A 16098-nucleotide genomic window follows, 5' to 3' on the forward strand; every position below is an offset into this window, starting at 1 on the left:
TGCACTTGCAATCCCTGTAAGATGAAATCGTGTGAACCCCGGGAGTCTACTCCATTTGGCCTGGGAATGCATTATACTGGGAAATTTTCCCCTTGCAACAGATTTTTTTCTAATTATATATTGCTTAAGGCAAGAGGAAATTCAGTTACTTTCTGTGAATACACGCCAGCTGGGAAAGGGGAGGGGGCTGACTGAGCTTCAGTCTGCAAGATATCAGATTGTGGGTAGTGAGATGGAAAGAGCATATTAAATCAGCTGATTTTACAGATCCCCTTTTCTATGGGAATTCTTTTGTCTCCCAGGGAATGTACCTAGAACATTTTATTTTGTTAACTTAAAGTCTGTGTTTTTTCTTTTTAAAGTCAAGTGTGCTGGCGAACACAGCCAAGCCAGCTCTGGTCTTTCCCGATACTGTTGATGACACACATTGTTATTTTTGAATGGCAATTTCAAGGCACCTATAGGGAAAGTGTGCAATGAAGACAATTGTTGCTTTTCTGTCTCGGATCTGTGTGGCTTCTGGTCAGCTTCTCCTGCTCAGCTTTGAATGCAAAGCAACCATAAGTTCTCTGTACTTTGTGCCTGTCTGGGAGGTCTACCCCATGAGGCCAAGGCGGCGCTCTCTTTCTAGGCCACCCAAAAGGCCATATGTGCTATGCGGACTCACACCAGAATTACAATGAAAAATTATGAATAACTGTGGGAGGTGGTTCGGCTGGCAGAATGCTTGGATACCACACACAAGGCTCTGGGTTCAATCCCTAGCATGGGAAATACCGCCATAGTGGCACAAACCCATGATCTCAGTACTTAGGAGATGGGGACAAGAGGACCTGAAGTTCAGTTATCCTCAGCTACCCAGCTGACTGAAACTACCCTAAGGGAGCTGTGTGGAACACAACACCTCATCCCAAAGGTATACTGCCTTCACATTTAAGAGATCTGAAAATATCTAGAAAGGTTTTTCAGTTTTACATGTCCATAGCATTTCTCTAAACACAATTTTTGTAAACAATCACTTACTAATAAACCCATCCACATCCAGGTTATTCAGCAAAGAAATGAAGAATGTGACCACACTCAGTTTTTAATTGAAGAAAAGGAGTCCAAGGAAGAGGATTTTTATGAAGACCTGGACAGATTCGAAGAAAACGGTACCCAGGAGTCACGCATCAGTCCGTACACCTTCTGCAAGGCATTTCCTTTCCACATCATATTTGACCGGGACCTGGTGGTCACTCAATGTGGTAATGCCATCTACAGAGTGCTGCCCCAGGTAAAGCGCTCAGCACTGGGACCTGACGCTCTCACGGGCTTCATTCCTTTTTAACTTTTGACAACACTATAGAAAGTATCCCACGCACTTATTATAACCTAAAGGTATTTGAAAATATTTCCCTAAGACTCACTTGTTTCTTCTTTAACCCCAGGGAGGGGAGGAAGTTATACGAGAACAGCAGACTTGCTTTGTGAGCAAAGGCGGGGGGAGGGGGTGCTTGACAACAGCAGCCAAATTTCACTCGTGTTTTTGTTTACTGAATAAATGCTCACTGCCTATCTGCCATCCAAAAATAGTTTTCAAAATCAGCTGTTGACAAGGGGAAGAAGGAAGTTTACAAACACTCAGGGTGCGAAGCAGAGAAGCGACCATGGGTAGAGTGGTAGAGCACCAAAGGGCCTCAGACGGTGGCCAGCACACTTTCCTCCCATATTCCACGCGAGGATTCGCCCATGGCATGCGTATGCCAGCACACTTTCCCTCCCATATTCCACGCGAGGATTCGCCCATGGCATGCGTATGTCTGGATGTACCGTTTGCTTTAATTCAGGACTAGAACGCAGAGGTCTGTGTGAAGCTGTGAAATCTGGAAGCAGAAGAGTGTTTTGTGTGTCACTCGGTTTCTTTGTGTCCTGACGTGACACAAGGTTCCTTTCCTTCAGTTTTGCTCCATCCTAGGCAGCTGCAGTGTTACAGCTTCTATTAATATTATCTCCCTTTTGATAAACTTTAAGCAACTATTTACTGGCATTTCGATACTTAATTTCATTTTCAGCCAGTCATCTACTATGTGATGCTATGGTTTAGATGGCAACCTTTCTTCTTTCTCTTGAAAGGATTGCTTTATTTGTACCAGCTTATATTTGAACATTAGTTACCCAAATCCACGTTAGGTTTCCTGTCTCCGAAAGCATTTAAGGTTTGCTTAATCACTCAGCTGTACATATAGGATAAATCTCCCATAAAGTTTTTTTTACTTACAAATACAATTGATTTGACTTAATTTCAAGATTGATATCTAGTCATAAAGTCAATATCAAGTTGCTGAGCATTCTTTGCTCCCCCCCCCCCCCCCCCTTAGCTTCAGCCTGGGAACTGCAGTCTTCTGTCTGTCTTCTCTCTGGTCCGCCCTCATATTGACATCAGTTTCCATGGAATTCTTTCTCACATCAATACAGTCTTTGTCCTGAGAAGCAAGGTAAGCACACACTCCTTCAGCTGGATGCAAGCAAGGCATGTCATCCATCAGCCGTAATAGGGAGGGGAAATCATTGGCCAGCACAGCCCATGCAGTGGAGATAGAATAAAACACAACTCCCAGGAGAGCAGTGTTTGGCTAAGGAACAGGGCCCTCTATCAGCTGATCAGGACCAGTGGGGAAAACATCTTGAGAAAGTGTCTTGCTGGGAACATTTAAGCCTCTTCAGTCTCACATAATAAAACCAGCATCTACTCCCTTGATTTTACAGTGTTTTTTAAAAAAAGAAATCAGAAGACCTAACAAGAAGTCTTTGATAACGTCACCAAAGCTATTTATTTTTCTGCAAATTGTTTATAATTCTTGTTAATTTTTTTCTGTAGGGAAATAAACGGATTAAAAATCCGTAAACTCTTGTAGTTGGTAGTTTAGATGGTTTCCAGATTTCCTCATTTGTGCGCCTGGGATAATAGTAGCAAACACAGTTTCTCCAGCATCCTCTCTTCATACCCCCCTACAGGGCATCCCAAAGACACAGCCACTTGTGTTTTACATGCTAGGGAGCGATTGCTTTCAGTTCTGTGAATACAGGGTTCACTTGGCTTAGCTTTGGTACAAATCAGAAACGTGTGTTGGGGCCACACAGAAAAATCACAGGAGCAACTCCACCGCTGCCACCTGGGGGGCAGAGAAGCCCATCAAGCACTGACAGTCTTACCCAGGGCAGCACCTGTGCAGTTCTAATGGGCCAGCATCCTCTCCCTTAGGGTTGGCGAGAAGGGTAAGGTTTTCACTCCTTCCCCATGCCTTGTCAGGCAGGGAAAGGTGGACTCTAATGCTTTGTCTTTCCCCCTTCAAGGAAGGATTGCTGGATGTTGAGAAACTTGAATGCGAGGATGAACTGACCGGGACAGAGATTAGCTGCTTACGTCTCAAGGGCCAAATGATCTACTTACCAGAAGCAGATAGCATCCTCTTCCTCTGTTCACCAAGGTAACAACTTTTAGCTTTATTGGAATTGCCGAAAGTTACAAATTCAAAGAGATGCCATGAAAACTCTTTGATCAGTAATGCTAGATGTACATATGAATAGAATTTGGCATGATATTTCAGTGCATACATGTACATCAGCCTCTCAGAATCCAACATTTTAATCCACAGTGCTTACTTTTGCTGAAATATAAACTGGATTTTCAGGCCCTCATTATGCAATTCATTGGGTATTTCTAAAAAGTCAAAGTTCCTCCTTTATGTCATATCATAACCTGTCTGCGAAGTTATGATGTTAGATCATGGGATGAACAACCTGTTAGTTAATTCTATATTTTTGTACTTTCAAAAAGAGCATGATGTAAGAGCAATTCTGGAAAGCATAGGATGCAATGATATCAATAAGAAACTTTTCTATAGTTGGCAACAATTTAAAAAGACTAATTTTTGCCTGAGTCACTTTAAATTAAAACATGAAACTTTTAATTGGATTATGGTGCTCAAAATGTATTGAGCTAGAATTTATGTTAAATGTGTTATTCATAATAAACAGGAGATAAAACGGCTTGTTTTGCTGGGTTTAGCACTTTACTAAAGATTCAATGGGATTTGAAATATCTATAGAGAAATAGGAAAAGAACTGCAGGGCTTATTAAATGATATCTTGTGCATAATAACAGTAATCGTGACTTTGAGAATTATTTATCATGCAGACAGAAGAGGCAGCATGGTGACCATGAAGCATCTTTAAAGCTAGCATAACGCAGGGACCAAGTCACACACCTCACCTGCCTCTTGCTCTCATTTTTCTGGATGTGTGTCAGGAGAATGGCAACTTCACTTTAGGAGAGATTTCTAAGCAAGTACAGAAAGGTTTATTTTGGAGCAAGAATTGCAGATTTCATAGTGTTTAATTTTCATATGCAGAAATCAGTCCTATAGTGATAGATATACTAATTACCATGAAATCTGTTTAAAATGGAAGTTTTGTCTATGAATAATCCCAGGATGATTAATTCACACTAAGAATAGATAAGGATTTCAATTGAGACAGCATGTTATTATAGCCCATACTAGCCTCAAACTAGATATATAGACTTGCATACTGGGGAAAACTAGATCCTCTGGTCACACCTCCTGAAGACTGATCTTAACAAGTGTGCACCACGGTAGCCATTTGTATAATACTGAGAAGTGAATAAGAGGTTTTCTTGCACGCCAGGTAACCATTCCAACAAGAGACAGCATGGGACCCTTAGGAGCTCTCAGAAGAGTAAGCTGTTTATAATCTCATTAAGATTTCTACCTCAGTATGAGTTACCTTTCACCTTGTGTTCATTCTGTGCTGATCACTGTAATCCTCTATTCCCCCTTTTCCTTCCGAGTTCTATTTCTACCTTCATGACTGTCATTGTTTGGATTTGGGTTCTTTTGAGACTCCCTGAGTTTAATGAGAATCACTGATATCTATTCACTATTGGAACTGTTCCCTAGGGCCTGGCGGGCTCCTCAGAGGCACACAGGCGAAGACAATAACTGCATGTCCCACAGAATCCATCAGTAACAAGGGTAGTTCATCAGGGAAAAGGAAAACTCCTAAACTCCCCAGGCCATGACTGACTGTTGAGGCTCAGTCTTGCCTAGGTCTACTGCAGGCAGCACAGTTGAGCCAGGTCATGGCTGCATTGGCTTAGACATGCCAAGAACCCAGCGTTTCACAGCTACATTCTTCCAGATCTTACATTCTTCCTGCCCTCTTCCAGGATGTTTCCCGAGTCTTGTCAGGGATGGTATAAATATCCTCAAGGCTGAGAATTCAACTCTCAATCCTTAGCACTTTGAGCAGCTGTGTCTCTTCAGTCTCCATCATTACAGAGGTCTCTGATTAAAGCCACGGGTGGCATTTATCTATAGGTATAAACATGTTTATTACCTTCTCTCCTAGGGCTTACGATCTTCTCAGTCACAGAAGGTGTCAAGTGTTACTCTTGTGGCCATTGTTTCTTATTACAGTTGGGCAACTTTGTTATAAGTGGTGGAATCTTGCCTGGCTGGTTGGTCCTGTAGATCATGGAGTTCAGCTGGATAAAACCATTGATGCCTTTCTCCCCTAGCGGAATATACAACCCCTTCTGGAGCTATGATAGCTTCCCAGCATGAAGGAAACTTTCAGCTCAGTTCCAGCTTGGCTTCTCTACACCTTGCAGCCAAGATGTGTGGTATCTTTAGTAACAGGATTTTAGCAACGGGTTGTATGCAGCTAAGAAGAGTAACAAGAATCTGCATTGTCTAAAGAGGTTCTTGTGGCCTCCCTGACTAAGACGGCAGATTACACCTGGCAGTATGGTATCCATTTCAATTTTAAGATTATCTGATTGTGTCATTCCTCATGGGTACATCTTTTTGGTAACATTTGGATCATTTGGCAAGTTATTTGTCATCTTTTTAGATGGGTTTATTTTTGCAAGGGAGCTTTAAAATATACACAGCACCTGTCTAATCTGTCAATAACATCCTTGATTGTTCTGTGTTTGCACAGACATTTGCTTACTTTGACTTAGATATTTCTGTTGAAAATGCTCTCATGGGAACTTTAATTCAAAATTCTTTAATAAACTCATGACCCAAATTTGTTATTTTAGAAAAATTACTATCCCAAATATCTGGAAATAACTTTACATTTTAAGAATTCAAAACAAAAATCTTAAGATGCTCAGGTAATGGGTAATTTTTAAATAAACTTTTTGCTTATCAGAATTTTAGTGAATTATTATAATAATGCTATAAATGATAAGATTTAAGTTGCAAAGATTCAGACTTCAGCAAGGTCTAATACATTTTAAAAATGGGGAAAATCAGCAAAAACAAGAATAGAGGAAGAGAAGAAAGCCTGACCAATGAATGGTATTCCAAGCACAAGGCAGGGATTCCTTAAAATGCATACTGAGGAGGGTTTCTATCCTTAGAAATGCAATCATTTCTAATAGAAAAGCAATTATGATTTTCTTAGAGTCATAAGGCAGATGAGGTAGTTTCTCAACAGAAACATTGTTCCTGATTCATGCATGTAGATTGCTCTTCTGGGATAAAGAAAAGCATGACGGTTCTGTAAAACCTTGTGCTAGCCTTGTATTAAATACGGAAGGAGATGATGTTTGTGGGGCCGTTTTCTGCATTATCCTGTGAGAGCAGATGCAGATCCTCCAAAAAGTAAAAATCGACAAACACCCACTTCAAAAGTTCAGCCCTTGCCTGCAGGGTTTTAGGTACACAGAAAACAAAGCTCCTCATGTTTTTCCCGACTGGCCTTTTGAACTCTGAAGGTGGAGAAGGAGAAAGCTGCCTTCAACCTCGCGCTGTGGCGAGGGCTCGCCCCACCTTGTGGGCCCGCGGTATTGATTTTTGCGTCATTGCTGTTTGACAGTGTCATGAACCTGGACGACCTAACAAGAAGAGGCCTGTACCTGAGCGACATCCCTCTTCATGATGCCACTAGAGACCTGGTTCTTTTGGGGGAACAGTTCCGGGAGGAGTACAAACTGACCCAGGAGCTGGAAATCCTCACGGATAGGCTACAGCTCACACTGAGAGCTCTGGAGGACGAGAAGAAAAAGACAGACACGTAAGAACGGGACTGGAAAGGGCTGGCGTTTATTCACTGTCTGCCGCCTCTTGTGTAATGTTACAGTCCATACTCTCGACTAGAAGGGTCTGGGGCCTCTTGGGTCCCTGGTCACTATTCGGCCCTGTCTCCACATAGTAATTAAAAGCAGTTCTTTCCGGAAGCCCATAGGATGTTTTCCTCAGGGTCTTGAATTTTTTTGTTTGTTTGCAAAATAGGATGTTGTATTTTTAGAGAGTTGAAACCAATTGACTGGTTTTCCATCAGAACCAATTCACTCCACTTCAGCACCAGAGGATGTACAAGGGCAGCACACCCTCTGTTTCCATGGCATTGATGCCTGTGTAAGATGCCTGTCTCCAGATGCTGGGCACACCAGTAAACACAAGCGTTCACATTGTTGATACCATGAAAGAAACAGAATTCATGGCGAATGCCTGTCTTCGTCCACAACAGCTTCATCCATTTGGGTTTTCCCTTTACACTGTCTGAAGCTGTGTCCACTTGCTCTGAGACCCTTCACTTCCCCCGTGGTTGTGAGGACACCTAGTTTAATTGGCTGCATGTGCTGTAAATCTCATCAAGCACATGGGGACAGGCAGTTCAACATTACCCACTGCTTGAAAAAACAAAGACAAAAAACTTCAGACTACCTGTTTTATCAGTTCATGGCCCAACCTCACCCATGAAAAATATCCTTGGTATGATGCACCAAGGATTCAGATTCAGTGTTGCACAGGTTGGTCAGTTCCAGTTACCCTATATTCTGCATTGGCTGTGATATCAGAAAATAATGCAGACCTTTTTATATATTATGGTTCCATATGTGCCGATATCCACTCTTATAGCTATGTTCCTCAGCTCTCTGTTATAGGAACTGCTGAGATAATAAGCTCATGAAGAGATGAGGAGAGATTCAGTTTGTGATTTCAGAGGTCTCGCCTCTGTTGCCAGCCCCATCGCTTTAGGCTGCAATATCACAGCAGGGACGCATGACAGGAACATGTCATGCTGGCTAGGACGCTAACAGGAAGGATGAGACCCCTGTCAGGAGTGTGTACAAGTGACCTAACTTCCTCCCACTGGGCCTTACCTCTTAAATGTTCCATCAGTCTGCAATGGCACCACAGCCTGGGGACTATGGCTTCAACACATGGGCCTTTGGGGGAATGTCTCGGGTCTAAACTACACTAGTAGTAAACAGACATCTAACAGTGCAAAGGTGTTTTAAATTATGGAAATATCCATAAGCTCTACATTCCATGCTAAACAAGCTGCTGAATCACATTGCCTCTGAATTAGTGGCTTGAGCATTCACATCTCTCACTAGTCTATGGCACAGCCTTTGGAGTTCATACTACCACTAGAGTTTGACTTCTGAACCAGAATATAAAGATCCATCACAGGACCCTTTTTGTTCTGGTTTGCCCAAGGTTGAGTGGATTTTCAAAACTATTTGCACTATTTAGGGATACTGTGTTTCATTAAATTTCACAATTGACTTTTAGATTGACAGATTTGGGTTTGACTTTATAGTGGAGACTTTAAGAATATTTCATTATAAACTATCTAGTTTTCTCTAAAGCTCTTCTACTCACATTCAATATTAAGATCTAATTTCAATGTTGCATGACATACTTTCTGTTTAGAAGCTAACATTAATCGCTGAAGAAATTCTGCTGTGGCTAGAGAGAAAATAGAGAGCTCAGGTCTGTTTTTCATATTTGAACTTTGCCCACTGGCTAAAAGGATGAGACGGATAAGAAAGCCTCATTTCTTTTTGTTTCTTCAGGCTTGGAGCCCAAAGATTTTTGCTTTTCTTCTAATCCATCAGCTCCCCTCCTACTGTGTGCTTACCACACTCTCTCCTCGGCTCATTCCCAGTGCTATGGTGGTGGTCTCACCATTGCTTGTAAACAAGATGTCTGCCCATCTGGACCCCTTTTATCTCTTTGATCAGTTTCTCCCAGGAAAGAGTGAATTCTACCTTATCTTCTTGTCACTTTGCAATATCCGAGATAAACTTTATTCCTATAGAGTGAACATGCTTCTGTTACTGGGCAGTTTATGCAATGTTTTAGATTCTCATACTGACGATGTCAAACATGTCACTGTCGTAAGAACAGGAAAAGGCGGGACCTGCAAATGAAAACTGAGGGCCTATTGATGATCTTTTGTTTGCCCTATTTGCTTGATTTTGAGTTGGTTTGAAATGGTTCAGGGTTAGGGATGTATGCAATGACAACAGACAAGTGGTTGCTGTGTTTCTTTGCTTTGTACGTAGCTAACGTTTGACGCTGGTTTTAAAGGATTTCTTATCAGAATTCAGCACAATGTCTGATGCAGTACAGAGGTGAGGCTGGGGTGGTCCAGGCTCACAGCGTGTCTTAGAGTGCTTTCCCCTAATCCCTGCAGATTGCTGTATTCTGTCCTCCCTCCATCTGTTGCGAATGAGCTGAGACACAAGCGCCCAGTGCCTGCCAAAAGATACGACAATGTGACCATCCTCTTCAGCGGCATTGTGGGCTTCAATGCTTTCTGTAGCAAGCATGCGTCTGGAGAAGGGGCCATGAAGATTGTCAATCTCCTCAATGATCTCTACACCAGATTTGATACACTGACCGACTCCCGGAAAAACCCGTTCGTTTATAAGGTAAGTTCGTTGTCATGCAGACCGGTCTGGGTTCCAAAGACGCCCCACAGAAGCCCAGGGTCACTGCTTCCGGTCTAACTGCTTCCTAGTGTTATAAGGTCTATTGAGTCCCTGCAGGGCGCTAGCTTCCATAATTCTTCACTGTAAAGAATGCATTATTTGGTAATTTCATGCATGTGGGCAATGCGTTCTGATTGTATTCGCAACCAGTTTCTCTTAACCCCCCCATCTCACTCTTCCCAACAAGTACCCTTCCCCCCTCTCACTCTCCTGCTTTTGTTTGTTTTTCTGGCCCTTTGAGTTTAACCAGGGCAGCCTGCTTGAGCATGGGCGTGGAGCGACCCATAGGCATATGGACGTCTTACCAGTAGTTGGAACACTGAATACAAGGTGTCTCATGTCCCCAGGTGCAAATGCCCCATTTACGATTTCACGCTAACTTGTGTCAGATTTGTGCCAGCCCTGAAAGGCACCTGAAGCTGCAGAGTGATCTGCAGTACAACAGCCATTACGTTCCTGGAAGACGTCATTCCACAGCCTTCCTCCCCAACCTTGGCTTTTACATTTTGTTCTGCCCCCACTGACAGACATTCCCAGATGTCTGCTGAGCCTGGAGATGATACACACTGTTCTTAGGCTGTTCACTCAACCTCATTCTCAGCCCCTTGACCAGTCATGAGTCTCTGCATTAGCAGCTGCTCACTGTAAAATGAAGCTTCTCCGACCAAGGCTGAGGGTAGCACTAGGCTATGGTATAAACTTCAAGACTGAGTAGTTACTACTTAGGAAACTTTCTTTTCATTGCAACCACATTGAGGTTTCATGGAGCAGACCATCTCGGGCTGACATGAAGTATCCGGCAGTTTCTTTGCACTTAGGTTAACGAGTCTCTGCAGATTGTTTAATACATTCAGTATAAACACAGCATTCATTTTTGTGCTCCGCCAAAGACATTTTTTCCTAAAATACATAAATGCTTTGCACTATGAAGAAGTCATGGGGCTTGAGAAGGGTTTGGGGCTCAGGTTTACTTTCAGATACCATCAACTTGAAGCTAAACATTTACAAGACATCTCTGCCCTTTGTTTTAAGTAGAAACAAATATAATATCGGAAAAATGAAGTCAGTGGAATGCTGCTTTATAAAGGCAAGAACGTTCCTGGCTGTCGCTAGGCTCCCAGGATAATAGAACTCCATGCGGACTAGTTACTCTGTGGTTCTTTTCTGAGGCACAGTGCTGCACTTGCTGAGCACATCACAGCAGTACGTGGCTTAACCCAGCCTACTTAGATTATTTTAAACAGGAAGGTGGCAATGTCTGTGGCATGATACCCAAGGTCATCCATCCCCTGGCCTCCATACGTCATCTTCGCAGAGATATATATGTACCTGCACAGCATGCATGCACCAGAACAATTCAATTTAAAAATTAAAAAAATTAACTGACAAATTAAAACATGGTCAGAGGCCACAATAAATCAATGAACTTCAGGCCAACAGCTCCTGTGCTGTTGAAAGAAGTGAATTAACAGACTATTCTATAGAGGGCTGTGCAGGCATGAGTTAGGAAAAGCCAGGAGGGGCGTGCACATCTGTAACTTCAATGCTGGGGAAGAGGAGGCAGGGGCACCCTGGGGATTTGCTGGCCTGCCAGTTCAGCTGAACTAAATGTTCAGTGCCAGGTTTTGTAAGAAACCCTGTCTGAAAATAAGGCAACAGGCTGAGGCTAAGTGCGTTCAGTGGCAGAGTGCTTGTCTAGAGCGTTTGAGTACCTGGATTCCAATTCAGTCTCCATCAACATATGCTCACACACACAAGAAGGAAATATGGCAAAAATTAAGGTAGAAAGAGAGCTTCCATCAACCTGAAGTCTCTCTGTGCACGGGCAAGCACACTGCACACACCCCTACCCACACACACTTGCACATACATGGTAAGGGCATCTTTACACACATGTGCATGCACACATACAAACTGAGCTATAAAGGGGTCTCAGAGGAAATGATCAAGAGCCCATATCATGTAAGTTCCAATTGTTAGAGGCTCTCATTGTACTGGAGCTCACACGACTCTAGCTTTAAGGAATTCTGGGAAATACTATGTTTTATAATAATTATAATAACCAGTCACTTTATGTCCCCTTTTGAACACGTGGATTTATGTGTCACCTTAGGTGGAGACAGTTGGCGACAAGTACATGACTGTGAGTGGATTACCGGAACCTTGTATCCACCACGCACGGTCCATTTGCCACCTGGCCTTGGACATGATGGAAATCGCTGGTCAAGTTCAGGTAGATGGTGAATCTGTTCAGGTGAGTGGAGAAATCGGACACTGGGATGCTAATGGTAGAACGTGGTTAATAACCGATGCATACCTCTAATCTGGAAGTGGTTAACATGTACAGAAAGGGGCATCTTGAGAGAATACTGACTATTATATTACACTCCTCCAGACATAGAAATAAATTAGCTCATTTGTTCTGTAGACAGACCATCCTGAGGATAAGGAAATTTCCCACTTTCTGTTGTCTTTCCATGGAAGCAGCCCATATTATATCTTAAGACCTTTCTCTTTGGACAGACTATTTCCCTTCTCGGAGGGACGTTGCATGAGGGCATTTGAAATAGTCTGTAAAATAGCACATATGTTGACAACCGAAGTCCAACTTTGCCTTCTTCAGATCACGATCGGGATCCACACCGGGGAGGTGGTGACGGGTGTCATAGGGCAGCGGATGCCGAGGTACTGCCTCTTTGGAAATACCGTCAACCTCACAAGCAGAACAGAAACCACAGGAGAAAAGGGAAAGATTAACGTGTCTGAATATACATACAGGTGAGGAGGGAAAGTCATGCTCTTTATTATAGGGGAATGTGGGGGCAAACTGGTTTCACTACCTTTAAACAGCCGCTAGCTCTGTATCTCCCCCTCTGCTTCTGAGATTGTTTTGAGAAGTGTGTACCACTGCTTCTGTAGTAAGCCACTCCACATCACAGTGGAGGTTTCTCGTAAGCACCATTACTAAAATCTTAAGCACCTTTAACTACACCTGCACTGTGGGATCTGGTTGTCTGGATTCTCTCCACGGCCTTAATCAGCTTCCCTGTCTGCTCCATCGTCTGCCTTTCAGGTGTCTCATGTCTCCAGAAAATTCAGATCCACAGTTCCATTTGGAGCACAGAGGCCCAGTGTCCATGAAGGGCAAGAAAGAACCAATGCAAGTTTGGTTCCTATCCAGAAAAAACACAGGCTTAGAGGTATGGCCCGTCAGGGCATCTGTGCTTTTGTTTCTGAGAAAGAAAATAAATTGGGGAGTTCCAGACGACACACCAGCGACGACCTCGGAATGAAAAGAATTCTTGCTTACAGAGAGGAACTCTTCAGTAAAGGGCGACTTCACTGCAGTACTGATAAACCAGTTAGAACCAGATCGGCTTTAGAAGGTGGTGTTCGGTTTTTGTCTTGTAATGAAATAGGAACCAAAGCCTTGGGCCCATGGATTAGGATTAGGGTTAGGGTGTAATTCTTCTCTGGTCTAATTCAAACAGCCCAAGTGCTGGGTCCTCAGGAACCCAAGAGGCCATCTTGGCCCCTGCTGCTCCCCTCTGAAACCTCAGCAAGTCTACACAATGACGATATTTCCTGATGGTTTTATCACTCAGAAGCTTAGGATTCTCCCAAGGTCACCAGAAGCTCCTGCACAGTGTTTGAAAGACCCTTGATGATCTGGTCTTAGAGTTTCTCCTTCAAAGATGTCTGGCTTCTGGTTTTTCAAGAATCCAAACAATTCCTTAGAAGAGATTTAGGTTCTCAAGTGCAGAGAGATTCCACTCCAGCCCCAAGCCAAGGCAGGACTGCACTGTCCCTCCCAGGCCTGTTCTCTTCATCTCAAGGGGTCAAACAAGAACAAGTACAACTTGTTCTCTCTTTGACACCATTAACTCTTCAGAGGGTGTGAGATGACCCGAGCACATATCTTTTCCTCTCTGTATACATTCCCTAAAAATGTTTTCATAGGATATAACAAACTATAAAGGGATTAGAAAGGCAGCTTTTAAATACTTACCCTACTGCAGCTGCTTTTATTCCTCTAAATACTAGCTTGTGGGGGTCGCATGCCCCTGGGTGCCCTTCTGAAGAGGCGGGCTCTTTGGTGTCTGTCTTCTTGATCAAAAGACCCTAAGAATGATTTCTTCTCAAACTGTGCTGGAGATGGTTCATGGGAACTATAGATATAAATGCATACCCCACTGTCAGACAGGAAAATGTGTTTAGGGGACACCATAAGCTTCATTAATATGGAAAGTCTATAACAAATTTTTCCATCCATTTAAGGAAACAAACCAAGATGAAAATTGAGTCTCAAGATTGTGGGGCAACAAGAACTGTCATTTGGCTTCTGGTGACGGCCTACGATGTATCAAGCCTGCTGGGAGCGCTTCTTCCCTGTGGATATTGATTTCTACTGTCCTTTCTCATGCCCCAACGCTTTCACCTAGTTACACGTATCCAACACTATTCATTATTTGATATTAGCTCTGCTTTCGACTACTTTTAAGGCGATGGTAAAGTTTGGCTTTTGATGTGGATGATTTGAGCGTCACGTTCCTGAAATTCTGCTGCAAGCGTTACCTATATACTGGTGACCTAAAAGTGGTAGACACCCAATATGTATTTGTTGAATTAGACAAAATGAGACTTAATAGAATCTGGCCTTGTGTGTATTTATCATGTCTCAACAGGTTTGTTTTATTCTCCATGTATATGTACATGTATATTTTAATGACTGATGTAAAACAAGGTTCATATCATGTTGGTGCATGTTGTTCTAGAAACCATTTTCTAAAGGAGTGGATCTAAGTTTTAGGAAAAATGCAATTTCTAGACTTCTGAAGTAGGAATTTATATGCTATACTAAGAAATGAGTGGCTGTTTTGAAGGATGCTAATTCTCTCGTGGAAATATAGGATATACATTTCTTTTATTGTAAAATTGGGCTGCTCATTCAAGTCTCACGCCGATTACAGTTTATCTAACCTCTGACATGCCATAATCTGTAGTGCAGTTCTTGTATTGAGTTTCAGAAACTACTGATGGCTGGGATGGGGCTGTATTATTTCACACTCAAAGGTTGCATTTGCTTGAGCAAGCGTTGGGGGTCAAACTATATCCAAGAACAAAGCTGGGAATATGTAGCTAGGACATGGTTGGGGCCAACCGTGACCTGTCTCCAGGCCTGAGCTTCCGTTACTAGCTTAGAGGAATGGCAACACATCCAGGACATCATATTCAGAATATTCAGAAAAATCATTTAATTCCAACCTCGAGTGGGAATATTTGACCTATCATCCTTTAAATGTCTCTGATAATTTATTGGTATCTTTATAAAATATAGTACAACTACTTTTATGTAAAAATGTCTTTAAATTTAGTATTTCATATCAGCACATCAATATATGTATAAATGTTACCTGCTAATTGTGTAAAAAAACTCTACAATAAATTTTTTTCACTTGTCTATTGAGTTTTAATTCAATATTGACACAACTTGCAATTTTCTTGATATCCTATTTAAAGGCATTTATAACTGTTTCTGAGCTATAAATTCTGATTTTTCTACTTTCATAATTTGTTTTCAGAACTGGGTGTTCATCTTAGAGCATGACACACGCTGGACAAATGCTCTAACAGGGAGCTGCACGGACCACCCAATCTGTGATATAAATGTTATTAGTTACTTGTATTCTTGTATTAGCACTCTGTTCATTTGTTTGAGACAACATCTCAGTCTTTAGCCAGACTATCCTGAACTTAAGTAGTCCTCCCGCCTTATTGGGATGACAGGAATGGGGCGCTAAAGGATGTTTTCCCTCCTGCTTCATGGAGAAACAGAATGAAAAATGAAACAGAAAATGCAGACAACGGTGAAAATGTTCAACTGTGATAGCTCACAGCCTTCTTAAGGTGGGAGCAGTATACAGATAACCAACATGTTTAATATTCGTAGCAATGAAAGATATTTGGTGCAAAGAAATGATATTGAATGAGTAACTTGAGAAAAGGTCAAATAACAATTCCATTAGCATCTTCCTAAGGCCCAACACACTTATTGAGGGTCCCTTTGGGCTTACACTGGCTTAGGTGTTTGGGCATGTAATAATTTGGATCTGACTGACTCCCCCAGACTCCAGTGCTGTTGGCTTGGTCTTCCTCCTGCTGTTGTTTAAAACTCCAGTGTAAGGAAGTTAGGTTATGGAGGTAGCACCCTTGAAAAAGACTGAAACATCCAACCTTCCCCCTGGGCCCAGTCACATGGGCTTCTTTGCTGCCATAGGGGGAGTGATGTCACTGCT

The 16098-nt window shown here is 42.5% G+C and overlaps 1 protein-coding gene across 2 annotated transcripts in view; it reads left to right on the forward strand.

Moving 5' to 3' along the window:
• Nucleotides 1-15263, forward strand: part of Gucy1b1 (guanylate cyclase 1 soluble subunit beta 1) — a 41411-nt gene extending 26148 nt beyond the window's left edge. For both annotated transcript variants that reach the window (XM_057757090.1, XM_057757091.1), the window contains exons 6-14: nucleotides 1046-1276; nucleotides 2361-2477; nucleotides 3337-3470; nucleotides 6892-7089; nucleotides 9505-9742; nucleotides 11916-12056; nucleotides 12426-12580; nucleotides 12876-13002; nucleotides 14081-15263. In XM_057757090.1, coding sequence (XP_057613073.1) covers nucleotides 1046-1276; nucleotides 2361-2477; nucleotides 3337-3470; nucleotides 6892-7089; nucleotides 9505-9742; nucleotides 11916-12056; nucleotides 12426-12580; nucleotides 12876-13002; nucleotides 14081-14104 — 1365 coding nt within the window. In that variant the 3' untranslated portion in view covers nucleotides 14105-15263. The remainder of the gene's footprint in view (nucleotides 1-1045; nucleotides 1277-2360; nucleotides 2478-3336; nucleotides 3471-6891; nucleotides 7090-9504; nucleotides 9743-11915; nucleotides 12057-12425; nucleotides 12581-12875; nucleotides 13003-14080) is intronic.
• Nucleotides 15264-16098: the final 835 nt, after the last annotated feature.

This window comes from Chionomys nivalis, chromosome 24 (assembly GCF_950005125.1).
Source record: "Chionomys nivalis chromosome 24, mChiNiv1.1, whole genome shotgun sequence".
Taxonomy (NCBI): Eukaryota; Metazoa; Chordata; class Mammalia; order Rodentia; family Cricetidae; genus Chionomys; species Chionomys nivalis.